At 50.3% G+C, this 14966-nt stretch overlaps 1 protein-coding gene across 7 annotated transcripts in view; it reads right to left on the bottom strand.

Annotated features, from left to right (window-relative positions):
* SGMS1 (sphingomyelin synthase 1) overlaps positions 1-14966 on the bottom strand; it is a 289527-nt gene that overhangs the window by 38380 nt on the left and 236181 nt on the right. For all 7 annotated transcript variants that reach the window (XM_053910258.1, XM_053910261.1, XM_053910259.1 and 4 more), the window contains one exon: positions 1241-2019. In XM_053910258.1, coding sequence (XP_053766233.1) covers positions 1241-1845 — 605 coding nt within the window. In that variant the 5' untranslated portion in view covers positions 1846-2019. The remainder of the gene's footprint in view (positions 1-1240; positions 2020-14966) is intronic.

The following is a 14966-nucleotide window of genomic DNA, read 5'->3' as shown; positions in this document are numbered from 1 at the left end:
AAAAACCAGAAAACAAACTCAGGGTAAACAAAATAACAAAGATCAGACAAAACCCAGAAATCCTACTGGCATTTTCTTCTCATGGGCTTTTACGTCAAAAGCAGATGTGAAGTCTGGCAGCTGAAAAAAACGCATTAAGTAAATTCTCAGCACCTCACATTTCTAGAGCCTCTCCTGCTTCCTCAGCCTATTAAAACGAAGCGAACGAAAGTCTTCCGCCAAATCGAATGCAGCCCAGACCACGGTTTGTATTTCAAACCCAGTTTACTGTGGAAGTGCCAGGCCAACCCCAAAGTCGGCACCGGCCACTTAAACAACTTCCTTTATAAAGGGGTAAGGCCGTTCTTTCCCGGCACGCGGTGGGGAACTGCGTTCGCTTCCACGGGCAGATACAGAATTTATAAGAAATGCTACCTTTATATAAGGATTAATAAGAAAACATGCCAGGAAAAAAACTCATCATTTCTTGGACAAAAGTTCAGCACAGGCTCTCAGTCTGCACTTGGTTGTCTTGATTTCAGATGATCTCCTTAACTGAATTCAACCACACTGGGGGTCATGAAACGCAGTCCACTGGACACAGATGCAAATCGGTTCCCAGCTCCCACGCATGGAACACAAAAACGTTCCACTAATGGAAAAGCCAGACGCCGACGACGGGGGCAAGGTGGGTTTTGTGGGCCCGGGCAACCAGCGCGCCCGAGGGGTCCGTACTGAGTGCACAGCCTAGGACACGAAAGCCACCTGGCACCCAGCGGCAACCAAAAGGAGGTGCCTGTGCAAGCTCCTGAGAAGCCTCAGTGGAAGAGCCCCACGTGACTGTAAGTGCTGTGCATTCTGGACGGTGGAAAGCCGTGCGGGTTCACGCACGGTCATTTCCCGAGGGTGCCGCCTTCCCAACAGCCCAAGCCACCCTGGAACGGCTGTCCTGCATTCTGGGTGCGAGACGTCCTTAAATCCCTACCGCTGAGGGTCTGCGTGTCTGACCCTGCGTGGGAAAAGCCACGCGGCCGTCACGGCACACGGGCCAGTCGACGATTTATTTGGGGGGTTAATGGCGCCAACGCTGGGTGGCTCCTCCGTGATGCAGGAGCCTGTGCTCTCCGGAGGGGTCCGAGGGTTTTCTCCCGCTGAGCATCACTGCCCAATAACCCGCACCAGACGCCTGCCCCCCCCCCCCCCGGACCGCTCCCCCACCCGCTCCAATCGCCGCGGCCCAGAGCTTTCGCTTCCCACTTACTTGTATTTTAAGAGCAGCCACTGAATTAACCAGAGTCCTACGAGGATCATGCCGTTAATCTCACAGATAGAAAAGGCCCACTGCACGCGGTTAAAATGGTCAAAAAACGTGTCCGGTAGCGGGGGCTGCACCTCCTTGGGAGGCACTCGCTCGTGGACGACCGAGATCATCACCGTGGTGAGGACGAAGCAGGAGAGCGCGTACAGGAAGGCCAGGCAGGTCTTGCCCCACTCCATGGGGTACTGGGAGCGCTCGGGCTCGGGCATGGGGATCTTGATCATCTCCTTCCGGTAGCCGTTGGGCACCCCGTTGGGCGTGGCCTGGAGGCCGGGGCCGGCCGCGCCTGCGCCCAGGTGCCCGTTGGCGTGGCCGTTCTTGTGCGCCTCCATGTGCTGCTCCACCTTCAGGGTCTCGATCATGTCCAGGAGCCGCTGCCCGCTGTCGGCCGACACGCGGCACAGGGGCGGCCGCGCGAAGTCCTCCCGGGTCAGGCCGATCAGGTCCCGGCCCGTGAAGTGTTCCAGGGGCTCACAGTACTCGGGCATGGCGTGCTCCAGCAGCCAGTCTGCCACCTTCCTGGGGGACCAGTGCGCCACCTCCTTCATGGTCCCGGCGGGCGGGGGTCAGCGGTCCCGCGGCGGCGCGCCCATGCTGCCCGGCCTCATGCCGGGGACGTGCGAGGCCAGACGCGCGGAGCCGCTCCCGCAGCCCGCACGCAGCTCTCCGGGGCTCTGGGCGCCCGAGCGCGCTCACCTCATGGTGCACCGGGGGTCTTCCTTCTGCGGAGGCAAGAGACACAGTCAGGGGGGGGCCGCACATCAGTCCCCGGGGGCGCGCCCCGAGCACCGGCCACCGGGGAAGGCAGAGCGTGCACCCCGAGAACAGGCTACCGGGGAAGGTGCCCCGCACACCCGGAGAACCACCTGCCGGGGAGGGTGCAGCTGGCCGCAGGGCCTGGCCCAGGGTCTCCCTGGCCCATCGTTCCTGAAGGAGCATTAGGTGAGACCCGGACAGATACCAAAGAATGTTTTCTAAGCCAGCATCCAACAGTGCTCCGGATATGCCTCGGTATAGGTTGGGGATTCCCTCTGTGCTTACTACCTACTTTCTGAGATAATCTGAAATAATGCGGCGAAGTGGCCGAATCTACCAAACTATCTGGTGGAGAAATGTCTTCAAACGTACATAAGCCACTGCAACGTCACAGAGACACAAGAGAATCACAGAAATGCTGAGCTTCGAGAGCATCTGGTCCAACAACTGCAGAGTCCTACACGCAAAAAAACACCAAAGAATCCCTTTTTTCAAATGTGGGGTCATTTTCTACTCTTCTCTCAGCTGGTTTTCTTTAATCAGCATGTATTAGTGTTGTAACAATCACTTAAAATCCAAAACAACACGTTAGAAGTAAAGACCGCGTTCTGGAACAAACGATCGTGGTTAGCGAAATAACGGCGGTCAGCGGAAGACCAAGCATGATTTGAGTCAACATCTCCCGTGGGCAACCCACTGGGGGAGCTTCAGCGCCCTCATCTGTGAAACGAACAGTCAAGTATCCCCTTGAAAAATCGTATGTAATTGGAGCACTAAAAGGGGTCTGGAGATCCCATATCTTTTCTCTTTCTCAAATTTTCTATGCTATCCAGTAGCCAAAGTCTACTTTCCCTCACCATGGAAACACCCTGTCCAAGAGCTGCCTAACTTTTGTTTCTCAAAAGGTGAATGTGGTGTTAACTACAAAACAACAACAACAACAAAAACAAAACCAAACGAAAAAACGTGCACAGGTCAATAGGTTTAATGGCTAGAAATGAGTCGTGACCGTGTTTTCCGAGTATGCTTCGTAGAATCGTAATCTGACACAACGCTCTGCGCTTTAGAAATCATCCAAATGAAGTCTAGGAAGTGCACGTCCTCTCCGAGGGCCAGCAGTCTGTGGCAGTTGGGACTGTGCATGAGTTCGAGGCTCCAGGAAATCGTCCGGTACCAAAACCGGGTTACCACGATTCCTCGAATGGACTTCACTGAGGCTTGCTCCCCACCACTTTTCTTCCCCAGCGATCCCTGTCAACCCCGCAAGGAGCACATTGGTAACGGCACAAACAAGACCCAAATTCAGGTCTTCAATTCCCAAGTCCAGACTTGTCTCCACCGTACCCTGAATCAGAGGCCGGAATGAAGGCGGACAGCCATCCACTCCCAGTTTCTCCACCCCCGTAGCAACCAACCAAAGGGCAGCACAGCTCAAGATATTCCAGACCTTGCAAAAACACTGGGTGTTCTCTCTCCTGGGCATCCACGTTGCTGTTCCACCGGCCTGTGGCAAGCGTCTGTCTGCACTTCACCCAGGAGACCACGAGTGAGGGCGGGAGGGCTGCCACCTTGAGCATCCACACACTCACCGTGCAAGGGCTGGGAGGTGCTCACTCGACCCCTGCTCAGTACCTCAGGGCACGCCCCTGACATCTACCGGCATGTAGACGCGGTCGTGGAAAGTAAGACCTACTGACATTGCCACTGACGCTGCAAGCTGCTTGAAAACCGTTTGGATGGCCAAGGAGGATGCGGTGGGCATTCTTCAGAGGGAAACATAAGCCAAAGTGGACCTCTGGCCATTTGAAAAGCACTACAGAAGAGCGTCAGTCGTCGCCAGTCCTGCCCGGTGACGGGAAGACACAAGCCACATGGGAGTCCTGCCGGAAGGTCCTACAGGAAAGGGGAACTCGCCAGATACTCCCCGGCAGAGTGACAGTAACAGGCAAGGGGGCCTTCTGCACGTGGGAGTGGCTACAAGAACTCTAGAGAAGAAATCCTGGTGGAACGTTCAGGCCCAAGGGAATGAAAGGGCTTTTCGTGTGGCTTCCTCATTTCCCCTGCCGGAGGTGGGGAAGTCGGCCAGAGGAGAAGCCGCGGGGGACCACAGAGACCAGACCATGGCAACTCGTGCTTTCACTTCTTTCTGATGAGGAAATTGTCTGATAATCTCCTCTTAAGGCTTAATAACCTTTAAAACAGGAAAACAGCCAAAGGTAGGAGACAATAGAGGCCGTCAGACACGCTCGCAGATGGAGGAACACGGATGTCACAAAAGTGAGTCCCATCAGCAGTCTGACAGCCACAGGAACTGTCAAGACGCAGCAAGACGCAGCGACGGCTCCCCTGGTGAGAGGACAACAGCGCTGTCCCCTCCCCGAGGCCGTCCCGGCGCCCACCCCCAGCGCCCACACCCCGCCATCGACTCCGCTCCAACAAGTCCAAGGTCTTCTTCCCTTGGTCCTTCAGGTCCTTCCCAATCCCATCCCCATCCCTGAATCCCGGCCACGCGGATACCTGCGACCACGTGATGTAACCGGCTCGTGTGCCCACAAAGACGGCCGCCTATGTGAGTCGGGGAGCCGGGAGTCGGGCCCCTGCCTGGCTACATCCCTTCCTGAGAAAGTCCTGAACCCTTGCCGAGCCTCAGTTTCCTCTGGAAAATAGGATTAACAACAACCTTGCCCACCTTCCCTGGGGCTGCTCCTGCTCTGAGGACCTCATGGGGGAAAAGGAATGAAAGCTACTGATTACGCCAAGAAATACGTCTTGTTCCTCTGGTAATGTCCTGCTTGCTTTCTGACACCCGACTGGGCCCCCGGTGACATTTCATAAATAGGGACTGAAGCTGCCACCTCCAAATGGCATTTTTAAAGCCCCATCATTCTGAGACACGAGTTCAAACAGCCTTCCAAATTTCCTCAGAAAAGAAACCTTTGTTTTTCAAGCAAGCTTTGAAGCTTGAAAATAAAGGCCTAGATGCTATTTTCTTGCAGATGATTTTAAGATCACGTAAAAGGGGAAAAGAAAATTTCCATGGAAGCAACTGCCGGGCATACTCAATACTTCAAAGGTCACTGCTCAAAGGTGAGGACTTACTCAGACACCCCAGGGTCCAGCCGTGGGAGACAAAGTGGCTGGCCTCACACGCTCACTTTTTTTTTTTTTTAAATGTTTATTTTTGAGAGAGAGACGGAGTGTGAGTGGGGGCGGGGCAGAGAGAGAGGGAGACGCAGAATCCGAAGCAGACTCCAGGCTCCGAGCTGTCCACACAGAGCCTAGTGCGGGGCTCAAACCCACAAGCCATGAGATCATGACCTGAGTGAACGCTGAGGCCATGCGTAACCGACTGAGCCACCCAGACCCCCCACGTGCGCACTTTAGGATAGGACAGCACAGGACAGGACAGGATAGGACAGGATAGGATAGGATAGGGTGCAGCGTTTCTGAGAAGTGTTTTCCCATCTAGACCCAGAAGACTGCATGTTGGGCTGAGCTCCGAAAACAACTACTACCGCCATCCAGAAAAGTCGCCCCGAATCCATTCCTGGGAGAATGTTCAGAAATAATGCAGAGCTCAACGCATTAGATTGGGTACTCAGAATTCCAAAGTAAAAAGAGAATAAAATCTGGACATAAACTCGGTATATCCCGAAATACTGGAAGATGAGAGAGGGAAGAGGTGCCGGGACGCTCGTTCACGGGCAATTTTCGGACGGAAGTAAACCAGAGTCCAGGGGGCGGTGATGCGTCTAAACTCTCCTGCATAAGAGCAGAGCTAGTCTGCAGCGAGACGGAACCCAACATGCGTCCCGGGCCCCCCGCTGCAGGTACTCGACGACCTCACGGATGTGAACACGTGTGAGGGGCAGGCTAAGAGTCTATAAACCAAAATCATGGAGTCCTACAGGACTGAGGGCAGGAACAACACCTCCTACTCATCATGGATCCTATATCCAGCAGGTTTCTCTCGGACCCAGACTAAATGAAAAAGAAATCTGCTAACACAATCCGGCTCCCATTCTTACAGTAGATATTTTAGGCTTTAAAATTATAAAAGCCATCAGATAATGTGCCACAACACACTATAAACTATTTGTACTTCATTATCAAGGCCAGCTCTCTACAACCAGACAAATATGTTAAAGCAATTAGCCTGGTAATGAAAACAAAACATTAAACAAACAAAAGAACTAAGTCATTTATGAGTATGTGGTTTATCTCTGCTCAAAAAGAATCTACTATATTATCTTATTGTCTGGTATTGTCGAGAAATAAGACATCGTTGTGTTCACAAAAAGCTACGATATGAATTAAACAATGAACACAAGTTTTCAAGAAATTAAAACACATTGCATAACGCAGTGCACAACAATTGCTCAGAAAATCTAAGTTCTTTTTAATTTTTTAATGTTTTTTCATTTTTTTGAGAGAGAGGAAGACAGAGAACGAGCGGGGGAGGGGCAGAGAGAGGGGGAGACACAGAATCCGAAGCAGGCTCCAGGCTCCAAGCTGTCAGCATAGAGCCCGACGTGGGTCTCGGACCCACAAACTGAGAGATCATGACCTGAGACGAAGTCAGACGTTTAACCATCTGAGCCGCCCAGGCGCCCCTGAAAAATCTGAGTTCTAATAATTACTCTGTACTTTCCTCCAATCCCAAGGCCTCAGTTTCCTGTGGAGGAATGATTTATTCCATCTGCTTATTGCATTAGTTCCAGGAATGTGTGCACAACTGTGCTTTGGATAACATAAAGCAATACATAAAAATGTAAAAAAATTATTTACTGAACGTCAGTTAACCTTTAAAGTTTCAAGGAACTTATTAAAAGTAAGTGTCATGAAAGTAAGAACTGAATTAAAAAAATTTTTTTAATGTCTATTTACTTTTGAGAGAGAGAGAGAGAGAGAGAGAGAGAGAGAGAGAGAGAGAGAGGCGCAGAGTGCAAGCAGGGGAGAGGCAGAGAGAGAAGGAGACACAGAATCCGAAGCAGGTTCCAGGTTCTGAGTTATCAGCACAGAGCCCGATGCAGGGCTTGAACCCACGAACCGTGAGATCGTGACCTGAGCCAAAGTCAGACACTCAACCGACTGAGTCACCCAGGTACCCCTGAATTGAATTTTTACAATTTTTTTAAGGCATGGTGGGCCCAAGATTGAACGAACATAGCTGCCCTGTCAGCGAAGAAAGTACAGCAAAGTTCCAGATGTTTCTGAATGCTAACAATGGCAAATCAAAGTACCAAGCAGTGCATGCATGATTAATCTTATAAGCATATAGTGAGCTAAATTCTTTCTGCTTCCTGCATCAAATGTTTAAAAGCAAAAGTAACACGGGCTCTATACGGATTTTGCTCTACTAGCTCAAATAATCAACTTTGTGCGAGACCACAATTTGGTGAGTGTGTAATAGCTCAGACTTTTGACACAAACCTACCTGTGGGTGCCTTGTTAAAGAGCAACACTAATTAAGCATCAACATTATAGTCTTGAAACACATGAACTGCCTTTTTGTAAACACTACAAGTCCAGATAAAGGTCTTTACGTCCCTAGAACTTTCCATAAAAGGCAACAGTAACCTAACGGACCTTTTATTTTTTTTTTTATTTTTTATTTTTTTTTCAATATATGAAATTTATTGTCAAATTGGTTTCCATACACCCAGTGCTCATCCCAAAAGGTGCCCTCCTCAATACCCATCACCCACCCTCCCCTCCCTCCCACCCCCCCAATGGACCTTTTAGAGCAGCACAGGCCAGGCCCTCTGCAATACTCAAGAGACAGGTGTCCAATTCTCTCACTCAGTGTGGAGAACTCCTGAATGCTTTTCTCCAATCTAATCAGCTATAGTTTGGTTTTGTTGTTGTTGTTTTTTGTTTTTGTTTTTGCTATTTAACACATAAAGAGCTAACCTACAGAGGCAAAATTCTTACAACTGTACTTATCCGAAGGAAAAAAATGGTTAAGGGTAACAACTGTATTGCTTCTGCTGAAGGACCTACATGTTTACTTCAGTCTAGAGCAGAAGAAATTTTACATCACTTTGGATGCCTTAACCTTCAAACCGTCCTTTATTGTAGATTGCTGTTACGCGCACGGTTCAAAACTCCAGTGTCAAACTCTGACTGGCAAACGAAATCTCCCCTTACGCTCCTTGAACTAAGTGCATGCTGCCTGATTTTGCTTAGAGACGAGAAGAAAGGGCCTGTGGCCCAGTTAGGCTGCTAGGAGAGCCTCAGGTGGGGACACCCTTCCCTCTCCTCCACACCCTGTCTATTTCAGGAAGTCTGATACTTAGATTTCACCAGATCGGAAACGAGTTCTTTCTCAGCAGTTGCCCTAGAACAACCCGCCGACAGCCTCCCTTTAAACGGCCCCTCCCAAAGGGACCCATTCTGGTGTCGAAGTCCCTAGTGCTCCAGAGGGAAAGAAATGATTCTTGGCTGACAAGAGCAGGACAGTGACATCATGACAAGAAACCGGCCAAATCAACTGGATACGCTGTTCCACGGTTGTGGCTGTTCTCTGATGGTATGAAATACACGCGTGTCATCCATTTCCAGGGGAGCCCCACCGCCAGCAAGAGGAGCTCATTTGAGTAATTCCAGGGCCGAACAGAAACATTCAGCAGCCAGAAAATTCAAAGAACCACTTACTGTGGCAAAAATTAAAAACCACCTAAGAGTTCTACAGGGAGAATTAAATATAGCATCACACAACAGAATATTAATTACGCCTCCGCTAAAGACCGGACGATGTTTCCATAGCTGTAGTGATACACACATGCAAATTTGTCAAACAGGTTACAAAAGACAATGAAGCCATTTTTGTGAACATACATGTATCACAACTATCCACAGAAAGGAAGTTGAGGGGCACGTGGCTGGCTCAGGCGGTTAAGTGACCGACTTCGGCTCAGGTCATGATCTCATGCTTGGTGAGTTTGAGCCCCACGTCGGGCTCTGTGCTGGCAGCTCAGAACCTGGAGCCTGCCTCTGATTCTTGTCTCCCTCTCTCTGCACCTTCCCTGCTCACACTTTACTTTGCCTCTCTCTCTCTCTTTCTCTCTCTCTCAAAAATAAACATTAAAAAAAAAGAAGTCTAGAAGGATATGTCAGCTTCTGTTACCTTTGGATGTTGAAATTGTAAACTAAGTTTCTGCTTAATTTTTTTTCACTCTCTTCTAATTTCTCTGATAAATACACATTACTTCTGTTTAGAGAAGGGTTGTTTTTCCTTCAAGCATATTGTTTTTAAACATGGAGGCTACACTGTAAAATTAAAAATACATGCTTCCTACATTAGCTTTCTTTCAAAATCAGAAGTGGGTTTGCAGATTTCTCCAAGTAAGTGGATTCTTTGCCTCCTGTGTATAACTAGGTTCCCGAGTCCTCCTATTTCCAAAACAGAACGGTCCCAGGATATGAGCCAAACCATCAACAAAGATAAAGCTCAGATCCGAACCTAAGTGCATAAAGAAGTTCTGGTCTCAGAGATTTCCCATCATTCCAGAAAGAAAACAATGACAAACCATCAGAATTACCACTGTTCTGTCATCCAGGCTTTCAATACCCATCCATCCAGCTATCTACTGACTGTTTGAAACCCTGCCCTATTGTCATTTTAGTAAGGAAAACCATGCAGGTCTCCAGTGACAGCTAATCACTGCAGTTCCCCCCTGGGGGTTTCATTGTCAGAACCCAATTACCAAACTCTGAAGATGATCTATTTCCACCCAACTGATAAGCTGCCTAAGTCTGAAACCAGCAGGACTATTTTACTTACTTACTGATTTTATTTATTTGTTTGTTTGTTTGTTTATTATTTTTGAGAGAGAGACAGACAGACAGACAGGGAGACAGAAAGCACACGAGTGGGGAAGGGGCAGAGAGGGGTCGGGGGGGAAGAGGATCCAAAGCGGGGTCTGTGCTGATAGCACAGAGCCCGACGCGGGGCTCGAACTCACGAACTGTGAGATCACGACATGAGCTGAAGTCAGATGCTTAACCGACGGGAACCACCCAGGCGACCCCAGCAGGAATATTTAATATTCATCTGGATAATCCGTGGCCCCACAGACCTAATCCGGGGTCCTAATCCGGGGTCTTACAGACCCCTGTAGCAGCACTCAAGGCATGCTGGGAAATAATCAGGGTCTCCAAGTTGCACGGCTCTCACGTCCAGCTGAGGTGCGCGGTGATCGCACCTGCCCCAAGAAGCCGGGGAAAGGCTCCCCTCTCCTTACCTCTGTTTGCTTCCACTTTGGTTTCTGCCTGCAGTCTGACTCCACGGCAGCCACCGCCATGCTGCCGTCAGACGGGCCTCTGTAGTGTGCAGGGCGATCTCCTCACCGGACGCTGGAGGCCTCTGGGGGCTCCTACAGCTGCCTGGACAATGCTCACATTCCTGAGCCTCCGCCATGGCCTTCCACGACACAGCCTGTGTCTCCACCTGACAGCCTTTCCCTACAGGCAGAGGACGGGGCCTACACCCATGCTCATGTGGGTAGGGAAGATACGAGCCAGCACAGCAGCCCAGAGGGATGCCAGCCTTGGACCCTAACGGCCAGGGGCTGGGGTTTCCAGACCCAAGCCTGGGCAGACAACACGGCCTGAGGCCAGATCCAAGCAGGCAAATGGAACTGAGAATGAACTAAGACCCTTGAACTAAACAAGAATCCCTCTAAGACGACAAAAAATGGGCCTGTGAAATTAGTACCCGACGATGCGGACTTCGAACTCGCATGACCTGTGCGGTGTGGGTCCCAAGCCAAGAAATCGATGCAAACACACACACGAGAAGTTAACACAGAACAACCCCTTCGAGCCCTTTCAGCAGGCAAGAGTTCACAGGATTCCCACGGAAGAAGTGCTCTGACGAAGAACGAGAATTGAAAATTATAAATCACACAAGGAAATAATCCACCATGAGGGAGAAATTTGGCAGGTGTGACAAACAGGAAGTTTGCCAAACCACGACCTTGAGAAAATGAAGTAAGTTTGAAGAGGCTGTGAAGTGAGTATACAAAAGAGGTAAATGAAAGTTGAAACCTCAATGAAACAGTAAGAGGAGAAAAAGAAAAGACAGGTGTGTTTAAAGAAATTATGAGAAAATCCCAGGTTCTCCCCTGGGCCTGTGCCCGGCGGATGCCCCCGGAGGAAAGCGGGGAGAACAAGAGCTAAACGGGCTCGTAAAAGGAAGAGAAATGGTCAAACATCTAAGGTGTATTGGTTTAAAGGCAACGGACAAGTTTTTTCAAAGCCCCAAGCTCCAGTCCTCCAGCATCCATACAGTCTAGCAGGGGAGATGGAAAACGAAGTCCAGTCGATCAAGAGAGGAATCGCATTTCAGGATAGGTGTCTGAGTGATTATGTGTCCGTTTCCAGGGCCTCTTCAAGCTCTCCTGGTTTTTCAAAAAGAAGGAACAGGAAAGGGGCACCTGGGTGGCTCAGTCAGTTAAGCGGCCGACTTCGGCTCACATCACGATCTCGCGGTCCGTGAGTTCGAGCCCCACGTCGGGCTCTGGGCTGATGGCTCAGAGCCTGGAGCCTGCTTCCGATTCTGTGTCTCCCTCTCTCTCTGCCCCTCCCCCGCTCATGCTCTGTCTCTCTCTGTCTCAAAAATTAAAAAAAAAAAAAAAAAAAAAAAAAAAAGAAGGAACAGGAAAGGCAAGGAGAAGAGCAGAGAGGGTAGGTGAAGAAGCTGGTAGCTGGAGAAGTGCCGAGGGGGCGGGGTGAAGAAGCAGGTGGCCGGCTGGGAACAGATGGGAGGAGCCAAGGAAGCAGAGCCCCAGCCCCCGGGAAGGAAGGATGAGAAGCAATGTGATTTCTGGAAGAGAAGCCAGGAAGGTGAGAAGCTCATTGGCACAGGTGCCTCGAAGGATCGGGACGGCTGGGGCGGGGAGAAGGGGGGAGTGGAGGGGGGGAGGCGGGACTCAAGATAGAAGGACTGGTTAGAAGACCATTTAGGAAGTTGCCCCCGCCTCTCCCCGCAGCTGGGGAGCCTGCACGTGTCTTCCGCGGAAGGGGGGCACCCGCGCCGTTAAGAGCAGGGGCATCGCACGAAAACAGGGACTAAGGAAAGCACATGCACACAGATGCGACGTCACACCTGCCCCGGCCCCTCGCCTCCTTACAGCCCCCGACACTGGAAGAGAAAAGGACCCGGACCGTCTGGCACTGAAATCCGCAGAAAACAAGAGGAGTGAAGGGCGCGGCTCGAACAGCATCTCTGGCGCTTCCCTTACAATTCGAATGGACAAATGAAAGGTAACAGACACCTGAAGAAACTCTCCAATACACAGGAAAGCCAGAGACTGAAACAAAACAGGGCACGGAACACCCACTAAGTAGGGAATTCCAAATGTGGAGAAAAACGAGTATTCACGACCTCAGACAGACGCCGCGAACAGAATGGGCCACGCACGGAAAGGCAGTCGGAGAATCTTAAAAGGAAAGCCGTTTGTGAATGAATTCACGGCAAACATGAAAACAGCACAACATATTCAGTTGGAAAAAAAAAAAATCTCTCCGTGGAAGAAGACAGAGATGGAAAACTGAGAGCAAAGGTAAAAACACGAAGAACAGAATCCAGGGAGTTTCGTATGTGGGAGAGAAGGGATTTCTCAGAACCGAGGGGGACAGGAGTGGCCAGGGGTGAAAGCGTTCCCCAAGTGGCCGTAAAAGCTGAGAATATACGTTCCTGTTATCACGGTCCGGTTAACAGGTCACGTGAAAGGAAAACGGGAGGCGACATCTTGAAGGACGCTCTGCCCGCCTGCCGGTCGCCGGCCAGAAGACCCAAGGCAGACTTGGGGTGTGGAGACAGCAGAATGCACCGCCCCGAGATGGGCTACCTTGACAGAGGTCTGCTGTCAGGTGAAGGCCATCGAGGGGAGGCGGCCACAAGAAAGGCGCTCTGCCCTTCCCCGCCTGCCCACAAGCTGGACGTGAATTTGTCAAGGTCGCCCCCGCCTCTCTACCTGGAACAGCAGAAGGGGAGCCAGGAGAGCACCTCAGACTCCGCCCGGAGGATCCACAGGACAGACCTTGCCCGCCTTTGCTGCTGCCCGAGAGAAGACCCACGTCCTTCAGCCCTGGTCTTGCCTTCACTAAGAAACTTTACTGTTCTTCTTGTCGAGATGCTGTATCGACCCAAGTTCTTCCCGTTCCTTCGAGCGCCTCATCACCTTGGTCAGCTCGCTGGGCTTTTTCTCTGGCTCATCTGTCTTTTGTCAAGTCTCATTTATCGGACCCCAGCCAGAGAGTGTGAGATGGCTACAAGAAAAGGTTATTGCTTCCTTCCCTGCGATACCTAGACGTGGAGTTATTGCGTGATTTTCAGCCACGCTGCTGTTAACAGGCAATGGTGTCTCTTTAATACCATACGAACCCCCAGAATAACAGTACTGTAAAGTATGGATGCATTTTACAGACAGGGACCATGTCCCCCAGATTTGCGGAGTTCACATTTCAAATATATTTTCCCCTTGTCTCATATACCATCAAAATGTCCTGGAAGCCTTAAGATTTCAGTTTCTACACTGCTTCCCCTCCCCCCACCCCCCTGAACGCTTCTGTGGCCCAGAAGCAGTTAGAGATTTTTAGTCAGATGTGTGCTGATGATTTTCCTCAAAAGCATGGTCATTTTTAACCATCTGTGGGCTTTGGAAGACCCACTGGGGCCCAAACCACCACACAGAGCACTAAGATGCAGCTAATTTAAAGTATACTTTTGGTGTTCCAACTGGGGACTGCCCAGTGTTGGTAACAGACTGAGAGCAGGCAGAAATGACAGAAGACGGTTTCCTGATTACTATAAAATAAAGAAATCTCATCTGCAGTGAAGGTTTTTTTGCCAGTCCCCCGAGGATTAGAAATACCACGTAATTCTAATGGAATGGAACACTTCCATTTCAGTGAGAAAAAGCCTACCCCATCTCTTCTCAACTTACACCTACAGAAATAAATGTAACTCACTGAGGTGAAAGGAAAGCTAATTTAGGGAACATGACCCAGGGGGAACAACACCATGTTCCCAAATTAGCAACAACTCACAGGCCCAGAGAGGAGAAATCAAGTTCAAGTCTATGTCCCAAAATAAATTTCTAATACTTGCGTGGACAGCTAGATGGGCGCAAACTCTTTTCAGACTAGAGAGCGTCCTGAGGGTAGATTCTCAGTGGATGGCACTTACATGGGCGTCCTCTGGGCAGCCTTTGCCAGGAAGGCTTGCTTCCAAAAAGCTAGTGGAGGTCTCCTCTACCTTTGTATCCACACTCAAAATAGACGCATTAAGCACTCCCCCACTCCCCTCCCCACCCCGACAGCTATTACAAGAACTGTTATAAAATGAGTATCCAACATCAGCTTCTTGCCAGCCACCGGCCACGACCTTGGTTCTAACTACCTGATAACTTCTTAAACTTCTGGGGCCCACATTCACTGGGTTTCTTCATTTTTTTTTTTAAGTTAAAAACTTTTTACCTTTGAGAGACAGAGCATGAGGAGGGGAAAGGCGGAGAGAGAGGGAGACACAGAATCCGAAGCGGGCTCCAGGCTCCGAGCCGTCAGCACAGAGCCCGATGTGGGGCTCGAACTCACGAGCCGTGAGATCATGACCTGAGCCGAAGTCAGACGTTTAACCCACTGAGCCACCCAGGCGCCCCCTCCCCCAATTTTTTTTTTAATTTGCCTGTAGTTGATGCACAATGTTACATTAGTTTCAGGTGTACAACGTGGTGATTTAACGTCTCTCTATACATTATGCTACGCGCTGTGCCCCTTTATTAACTAACCAGTGGTCAACAGCACAAAGTTCAGCTGCACAGAAAGGGATGATCCTCGTCCATCAAACTGGCGGGCACTGAGGCGGACTTGTCTGGAAAAAGCCTGAAGCTCCAGCTTTGCACCG

The sequence above is a fragment of the Panthera pardus genome, unplaced genomic scaffold (genome assembly GCF_024362965.1).
Source record: "Panthera pardus isolate Hobbes unplaced genomic scaffold, ASM2436296v1 HiC_scaffold_22, whole genome shotgun sequence".
Lineage (NCBI taxonomy): Eukaryota > Metazoa > Chordata > Mammalia > Carnivora > Felidae > Panthera > Panthera pardus.
This window is presented reverse-complemented; position numbering and strand designations above follow the sequence as displayed.